The sequence below is a fragment of the Papilio polytes genome, unplaced genomic scaffold (genome assembly GCF_000836215.1).
Source record: "Papilio polytes unplaced genomic scaffold, Ppol_1.0 DF823980.1, whole genome shotgun sequence".
Taxonomy (NCBI): domain Eukaryota; kingdom Metazoa; phylum Arthropoda; class Insecta; order Lepidoptera; family Papilionidae; genus Papilio; species Papilio polytes.
Window position 1 is genome coordinate 2,242,534 of NW_013525224.1, and position 9,591 is coordinate 2,252,124.

Here is a 9,591-nt window from a genome sequence, read left to right on the forward strand (position 1 = left end):
ATGTGGACTTGTCAGAACAACGGGAGTGGTTGAAAAGTTTAAAGTTTGCGAGCAACTTTTCAATCAGACCCGGACCCGTATGCCCGTGTGAGTTAAACCACACAGCCGTCTGAAACTGCCCTTTTAAGACTCGCTTGTACACTGTGGAATCGACTTTGTTATTAATTGATTTTTCTTTACGACACTGGAAACTCCTCGAAACAAAACACACATAAGGTTTCCAAATTGGTACACAAATTTGGATTTACGGACATATTTCAGTGACAAAAGTTCAAAGTTCTAAGAGCTTTTAAGACTGATAAAGTCGACGTAATTACGATCCATACTAAATTAGCCTCAACTGAGGTCGCGAGTCAAAAAACTTAGTCTAAAAGCGGGCGATGGGCCACAAACTGATAAGTGAATTTCCTATCGCAATATCGACGATGCCCTCTTTGTGCTTCTTAGCTTCCGTAGTTTTAGTCCCACTGACGCCCGCATTCCTGACATAGAAAGGCTCGAAGATAGAACCAAGTTCATGACTTTTATTGGTCTCTAGTTCGATTACCTTTACATTAAACGTAGTTTAGTCTTAGTTTAAGTAAAATTGTGCATCTAAAGATGTCTTTATGTGTGTATGTACACAGCCCTAATATCTGGATTTCTGCTCGGTAAAACATTGGCCAGTTCAGTTTCCGACTTTCAACAGATAATAATTTAAAATAAAAATAAACTGGTCAACGAACAAAGAACAGAGTTATGGATAAATGTTTTGCAACGCGGCCAACGGCCAAATATCGTTAATGGTACTTCCCGAAATAAAATTTCGGACGAGTTAAATGCACTTTATTTGCGTGCGGTCAAAGTATTTACACAGCTCGTATGTAAATTATGGAAGCGAAGGAGTTATTCTGTTTGAGAACGATTTGTTTGCTATTTTATTGCTTCCTGTAAACATTACGTACTGAATCTTAAATATATTTGATTAACAATTATGATTTAAAAAATGTAAAAAACACAGTAGAGATTTAGTAACTATCATAATATCTGGTAAATGATAAATTAGAATACCAATTTGTATAGGAATTTGAGAAAAAAGATCTATCCAAATAACCACAATACACATAATAAATATTTCCTTGAGTCGAATTCACCAAATCCGGCTACATTGAAGTCTACTTTGACAATTTCCTTATAAGTAATTAAAGGTGAAATATATAACTTTTTTACAACACTAAATGCGTTTAAATATAGTAAGAGCGTGCACCTGAAACTAATTTATCGCATAACTGTTTAGTCTCGCTTTGATTCCAATGAGCTTGAGTGGAGGTGCGCAAACTACTTGATTTTTAGTTGTGCAACTAAACAGTTGAATTGGCTATGAAACAATCGACAATCACACAACAATTGTGCGATAGTTTAGTGAAAGTACCCGCTTTAACGCGTCAAGAGCCAAACATTTCGAAGGCAAATAAAACGTCGAGCATTCAGACCACTGGCAGCGAGCCAAATGACACGTATGCAGTCATTTGTCCGTCTGTCCGAGCGGCCGACGGTCAACGCGCCGGGCAACAAACGCACGGGCATGCGTTACTCACTCCTTGCAAATAGAACATTCTTTGTCTGCTCCCCTGGTATCCCAAAGACAAGGGCGCTGTTTTATTTTAGCTTAAAATAAATCAAATACCAAATACTTAAAACCAAACACAATCAAATGATTAATATTTTGACGTTAAACATAGTATTGTGGTAATACATAATAACCGTTATTATGACGAAGCATTTTTTTTAAGTTCCGATTGACGCGTAACTATTATCGATAGCACAAAGTACGCAATATTCCAACGAATAAAGTAAAACGGTCAACACAACAACGGTTGACAATACGAACGATGATTTTGCATAATTTTATTGATCTAAATACCCGTGGATCATTGATCATCCGGTCAATAATACGTATTAAACTTGTCACTATCAGCTAGTGATGTCACGTATGTTTATCGTATCGACAAAACGTGCAATCATTTCCAGTTGACGATTTCAGATCTCACATTTTTTTAATTACTATAAAAAACATTGTATAAACAACCTAGGATACACATGCGTATCTATAATAAAAGTAATTTTTAAGTTAAAAGATAAAATAATGAGTAAACATTTCAAGAGAAGTATGATATTTATAAAGGTTTTAAATAATATTACGGTACCATGGTTACCAAAACTGATGTGTTTATCGACATCTTATGACGTCACACGAAGTTCCCATCACTAAATCGATTTTGTGCAAATCTCAGTTGACCGATGGTGCGTGCCAAATGACACGATCGATCATTGGCGCGATGTCTTTGTGTCTTCTAGCACCAGGTGTGTTGGATCTCGCTGCACGTCCCTTGTAAACTTAAGCTGTATGCATATCGCCTTGCCTACTCTATCCACTTTATAGACTACGATATACACTTACCAGCTTTTACTTTAAAAAAAAATTACGTCAACGTCAGCATATACATCACATCATCACCGAGACGCTCTATCCTTATTACCAACTGCTTTATTTATATAAAAATTGGAGCTTACGCCCACAACTCCGTCCACGTGGTATCAAAAAACACAAAAGCCTAACTGTTTTTTCAGACTTTGCTCTACATCTATACCAAATTTAATCCAGATCTATTCAGCCGTTTAGGCTAAAAACTCTAACAAACATCCTTCCATCTAAACTTATACATTAAAAATATTAGTATTATTATATACAATAAAAACGTATTCGCAAAACTTAAAGATCACATTCAATATCGATGGTAAAAAGTTGTACCGACCTCTCGCCTTTCAAATCAAACACGCAAACAGCAAACCAATGTTTGCACCCTCGTACATTGTTTGACCGAACTTTTCGCGTCCCAAATCTCAGTTAACACGTCGGAACCCTTGTTCTCCAATAAAAATCAACCAAGTCCGGTGCGGATATCGGAACTTTCCCGCGTTCAAAAATTCACTAAAACCACAAATATCTTATTAATAGAGCCAAGGGAAAAAATGACATACTGTATTGTAATAAAGTTCAATGTAAGTGCATTTATACTTTGGTATCTATAATACTCCCTTTCGGACGATTTGCCCCATATGTTGGAAACAAGTGAACTGGCTTCTTAACACGCTGGACACCCCAAATTGAGTGAACTCGAGGGTAGGAAATTGCTTGAGGTTTATTGAAATTTCCTGTGGGTGAATATCGCACATACTTTAGGGTGCAGATTGATTTTAATAGATTCTGAAAAATATTTGAAGAATCCCTACCTTTTATTCATCTGGAAAATTCAAATATTTTCAATATTTTTAAGACAACCTTAGAATTGTATTAAGTTTTATTTATATTTGCACAGTAAAAGCGATACAAATTTATATTCTTAATTGCCACTTCCTATAAAATTAAAGTCGTCATCTCCCTAGCTTATCCTACTCCCGTAGGGTCGGCCCGCCGGGTTTTTGTCCTTCAAATAACTCTATCATCCGTCATCTCAGTGATTACTACCTCAATCATATCACCTTTCACGCAATTCATCCATCTCATTCTAGATCTACCTCTACCGGTGTACTTCCACACTCATAACTAACGTTCTCCTTGTTCCGTACGATTCATCCTTCCTAACATGTCTATACCGTGCTAACCTTTTACTTCTTAATTTCTTAACCACTGTGGCTACTCTCAAACTTCGTATAAAGTATAAACTGATAGTAATCTTTGTTTAATATTTGGAGATTTTTGTCGCATGTCACCAAATCTCTATAACATTTTTCTCAGCAAATATTGTCACGGACCCTTGCTGATTTATTCATAGTATTCGCACATTGGCACTCCGCCTAACCGGAAGGTTCAATTGGGCGGAAAGGCTTGACCGCCGAGGTCGAGTGACCCTTTCCCTCGCCCTTCCGCCTACTAAGGCTTTCATAAGAGCTTTAAAAGGATTCCCTTTGGAAATCCCTTATGAATTTATTGGCTATAAAATTTTTATCAAATTGTGTTTTGACTTGAGTTTAAAATCTAGAGTTTACAATTTCATGCTACAGAAACATTTTTAAGAAATTACATTTCATAGATAAACCTTAAAGAAACTCATGACACATCAAACACTTAATAAATTAAAGAAACATGATAACTAAAACTAAAACAAGGAGTTAATCGATACTCATTTAATTTATATAAATTATGATTTCTTTTTAATTATGAAACATCTCTTCTGTTAGAAATAACTTGTAAATTGAACACAGTTGATACTCGGGTCATCTGATAAAATTTCTCGAATAAAACTTTTATATTTCTCCAAAACGTACATCTCGAGCGAAAAACGTTGCTAAGAAAATCTCCCAACGATGGTCGCTTGTGACAAAAGGTCCGCCACCTAGCTCGCTTAAAAATTTACCAACACCATTCAACCTAGGTAATGCAGACGCTGTGAGCGATAAAACACTGACTAGGTAGTTAGTATTTTATTTATAAACGACTAAATTCTCGTTTTATCAGAGATAGACAGAATTTACGCATTCAAAATTTGAATCATTACGTAAAAGTACTATATCCTCCTTTATACGCTTTCTCTATCCTTGCACATTAATGGTAATTAAAAAAAGTTCACTGCATTAAAACATAATTTTTGATTATGCTAAAATACTAGGAGATCACGCTAACGACATCTATTGGATGTAAACCGGGATCTCTACTATATTAATATTACGCTAATGGCATATAAACAAGGCAAATCGATAAAGACATCGGAAAAATTAATAATGAAGATAATCAAAGAAAAGACGCATACCATAAATCAAACACTTTAATACAAAAACTAAACCAAAACAGAACTTTGATGAGATCTAACATCACTCACTTACATTTACAACTTGTTCCACAAAAGTTTTGTATCTATTTGAATTACTTCATAAGTACATAAATGTGTATAAAATCAAAAAAAATATATCTTTAAACTCATAATACAATCCACATTTTAAACAAAATATAATTGTATTAGAAAAACTGTTATGTTACGAATAAATCTAATTGGATTTAATTCTTAAATGTGATTTGATTGAACGGTATAAAGTTATGTCAGACGAAGGCAACTTTACCCACCGTTTGTAATAACAAAAGTACAGTAACGAAGAAGAAAACAGTGGGCGGGAACGATTTGGATGATTTGTTCTTCAACGAATGTGGCACCACCACTGGCATATTCAAGGGTTGGTTGTTGCAGCGGTTCAACTGCAAAAATAAACTAATATAAATGCGTAAATTTAGATGGATGATAAATATTTATTGGAATCTCCAAAACAGTTCAACGGGACATAGACTACTTAGTTCTTTTTTATTTCGCGCGGACAGAATAAAAGCTAGTAGGTAAATACACGTATGTTTCAGTTGCCATATGATTATTGAAATAACTCACTAAAAACGTGACATGACATATTTTGTTTCGAGTCATAGATATGGTAGACTTCTCTTTACCGCTTAATCTATGGGTAGAAGGGGAAAGGAATAGAGACCAAGTGGATTAAAAGCGACTATCTATTTCTATACACTGTGCAGCAAAGATAGAAACCGTATTACCAAATTATTTAATAGTTGTGGATATCTTTCCATAACGATCAGTTATTGAACACCGTATTAACCACTTCCTTGATAAAATTGGTTACCTCACAGCAGGTAGTCTCCGGCGAGCCGACGCAGCCGGAGCGGCAGCCGCGTATCACAGCCTCGTACGCGTTGCCCTTCGCTATCACCGACGTGAAGCACTTGTCGTCCACACTGTGACACGTTATCGTGTGTACCCTGTAGAAACAAAACATTAAAGTATTAAACGAATTAGCGTTGCAGCATATAAGTAGAATAATGGCGCTTATATGTACTTTATAGCTGTAGGATCATTACAAATCAGTGTAACTTATAAGGCACCTAGTGCCCTATATTGTTATGAACGTAACTAGTAGATACATGAAATGCGGAAGTGTAAAAGTTACTCTGTGGTCGATTTTGGCCTGTGTCGCTTCTATCTTTGTAACACTCATGGTAGTCGACTTATAGGATCTAAGGTTTTTTATACAGACTGGTATAAAATTACCTGTATTTTGTTGGATCTAAGCAAGCTTTGAGTGGTGCTTCGGACTTGTAAGCGCATACGTAACACTCTAGAGCGCGTTTAGGAGTCGTTCTGGATACGGGCACGGTCTTTGGTGTCGGCAGTATGGCGGGCGCGCGTCTCCCAGGACCCGTGTCTGACTTGTCTGAAGCGTCTACGTCATCCTCTTCCTCGTCTTCGCTTTCTTCATCTTCATCATCTTCCTCATTCCTCCTCCGAAAAGTAATTCACGAGATTTCGTTACGCTAGTTTGCTTACGATAGTACAAGTGTCGCCATCTATTGGTCAACTTAAATATGAATTAATTGCAATAAAGAACTAATAATTGATTTTGTGTTTTATTGACATTATCCACTTTTGATTTCTCTTTGTGCACTACTTTCGTTATTGTTATATTCTGTTCATAGTTTATATAAGATTTTATCTGTATGTTACATTTAAAATTAAAATTATTTAAAAGAATATGATCAATTTCAAACATCTTTGATATAAATCAAATAACAATAAGCAAAGGAATTATTGACATTTTGACAGTTGAAGCAATATACAGTAATTAAGTTTCCAAAATTCAAACCTAAGATATTTTATTGCTAGCGTTCAGATTAGGCAATAATTTAAAAAAGATTTTTTACAAGTTATTCGCTTGAAGTTTAAAAGTAAGATAAAATTGTTAGCAACATTTAGAGCAATTAAATTTATAATCACATGGGTTTCAATGTTCAATTTTAACATAATATTAACATTCGTATCGCTTCATTACTCACTCATCATCGTCGTCGTCCTCTAACTTGGCGTGGGATCGTGTCGGGAGGAGTAGCAGCATGGCCAGCAACAAGAACATGCGCCACCTCACCATCGCAGTATAATTTTATCCTGTATCTGTTTTACCCCCGGGTACACAGTAGATTTGTCATTTTCATACCAAAATTTTTTACACTGTAAATATTATTAGGAGAATCCAAAAAAATTTTTGATTGACAACGTACATCAACAGATGTTCATTTTTAGAATTGAATTATTTCTTTTTATAGATGTCAATCAATCGACTAATATATCCTCTTTCATGATTATGTCGTGAAGTTTCAACTTGAACTATAAAGATTTGCTATACCTGCGAAAGTTTAATAAACTAATGTGATGATCAACCATTCTACGAGCTATTGCTCGAGCAAAAAACGCGTAAACATTAGCATAGATAATCCTCCCTCAAAATGGAATGAAGCAATTTTGTTAAAAACAAACAACTATGTTAAAAAAAATTATATTACCTTCATATGAAAAACCGATTTGCTTTTATTTACATACTAGCGACATCTTTGAATCTCACTTGAAACTAACGTCTCGCACATAGATGTCGCTGTAATAAGTTATTATTGAATAAATTATAAAAAGTAACATTAAAATAACAAGCTTTATTTTTGGGAAAAAACTTATTTTTTTAGATAAATACAACGTATGTCCAAAATGGCATTTTAATTAGTTTCAAGATAATGTTTCTATTTTCCTTAACCAAATTTCTTTGTAGCAGTATAAAACAACACAATATCCGTATCTTCACAATATGCTTTTAAACCCTGACTGATAGCTTGCCATCGGCATCATTAATAAACGGGGAGCCTAAACGTAACTCTTTCAATACGCACACAAGCGCGCCTATGTCGGCGCTTTGCGTCGCTCACGCCTAACTGGGGCTCAGGCAGTTATTGCGATTTGTGCTGCGGCACAAAGCGCGGGGCGGCCTATCCAGCCGCAGAGGCCCGAATACACGACCTCATTAAAAAATGAAACCGCACAAACATCCCCCGACAAAACCTCCAAGACTCGTCAAAGCGAAAAGCGCTACCTAGCGGAGAGTAGCGGAACTACGCCACTCGCAAAACCAACCTCTGTACTTTTTTAATTAGCCTCATACAGTGAGTGAATGAGTGAAATACGTAAGAATTTTTTTTCTCTCGTATGCGGTTAGTTTGGTAGCTTTGAGTGGAGTATGTTAATTCACAAGTAGCCTCACTCTGGTGCTTTTTGAACTGTTTGGTTGGGGTTCTCCCGAGTGCGGAATAAGGCTTATGTGTAACTTTAAGCGCTTGTAGAGGAGTTAATTAGCAGGGAATTTGTTATAAATAAATGGAACAGTGCCGGCGCCGCGTCGTATTGATGCTTTATTTTATCGTCTTAATTATAATACATTTAAAAGAATAAGTAGATACTCATATTGACCAAAAATTTGGATGGTTTAATTTTCTTCAAGTATTTAATCTAAGAACATTTCACTTATTTATGTAAGATAAGCATTTTGATATAGTATAAAGTGTAATACATAAAAGAGTTTGTTATATCGTAGTTTCACGCCAAAGTAGGAACCAAATCTTAAATGTTTCGGCTCGTAAGCGACGCTTACAGTCATCAGACCTCAAATAATGGTATTTAGACTTCAAGCATGACTTTATCATTTAAGACACTGTTACATATTTGAATATAGTTTCAGTATATGGCTGTTTATTAAATTAAAATCCACAACAGACAAAAAATAATTTCACTCTTGAACTTATAGATTTAGTCAGGATCGCGGAGTTGGCCTCGTCTACAAGTTCTTTTATCTCTCAGTCTTGGTTCGTTCAAAAAGTGCAAACTCTGTACAAAGTTCACTTTCGCCTTGTGAACTAATTTTTCGCTCGGTGTCAAGTTCATGGCTGCGGGGCGCGGAGCGGGGGACGGAACGGCGGGGTGCGGCAGAGCGCGGGGGGGTGCTGTGATAAAATAAAATATTCATTATGATTGCTCCAAGCGGCAATGTTCGCGGGTGCTAACTATACTCGCCTCATCGCTTTTTGGTCGTTGAATAAAATCTAATAAGAAAATGACTTCGTTTATTTTATTATATGTCTATCGCTTTCCATTACGTAAAAAAAGAACTTATCCAACCGAAATATAGTAATACTAGCTGTCACTCGCGACTTCGTCTACGTGAAATTAAAAAAATATAGCCTCAATGATAACATAACTTTTTAATGCTGCAAGAATTTTACAAATCGTCCCAATAATTTGTGACTTAGTGCAAATAGTACAAGAATCCAAAAATACAAATCTTTCCTCTTTATAACATTAGTATAAATTAACAGTAGGTAATATTTGCCATTTGTAAGCTACCTTATCACTTACATAGGGAATATTTTACATCAACAGGACAGGTACCAATTTGCTCATATTTACACAAACCCGTTCAATATTATTTCTCGTGAGCCGTTCTGCTGTAATCCGACTATACAGAAACAAGACTGACTGAAAACTGACGTAAAAATCTTCCCCGACCTGCCTCAAACAGTGGAAAGTGAATCGCGACCGTCTACACTTTGTTAAAACATTTTCTTTTTCCTCTTTCTGCTTAATTAGACTATTAATCCGCTAGCGTTCAGTCTCCCTCGATCTTACCCCCTCCTTATTACTATTCGCCGTTCTATCTGATATTTTTAACAACTAACTTCGTTCC

At 35.8% G+C, this 9,591-nt stretch overlaps 1 protein-coding gene across 3 annotated transcripts; it reads right to left on the minus strand.

The window, feature by feature from the left end:
* Nucleotides 1–4,789: 4,789 nt before the first annotated feature.
* On the minus strand, nt 4,790–7,116 carry LOC106101518. Of its 3 annotated transcripts, none has more exons than XM_013280771.1 (4): nt 6,869–7,116; nt 6,087–6,314; nt 5,662–5,797; nt 4,790–5,230 (listed from the first exon to the last, which is right to left on the minus strand). In XM_013280771.1, exons 1-4 carry the CDS (start codon nt 6,958–6,960, stop codon nt 5,078–5,080), a joined length of 609 nt encoding a protein of 202 aa, XP_013136225.1. In that variant the 5' UTR covers nt 6,961–7,116; the 3' UTR covers nt 4,790–5,077. The 3 variants fall into 3 exon arrangements, with proteins under 3 accessions (XP_013136225.1, XP_013136224.1, XP_013136223.1); XM_013280770.1 differs by having other exon boundaries at nt 6,087–6,317; XM_013280769.1 differs by having other exon boundaries at nt 6,087–6,320.
* Nucleotides 7,117–9,591: the final 2,475 nt, after the last annotated feature.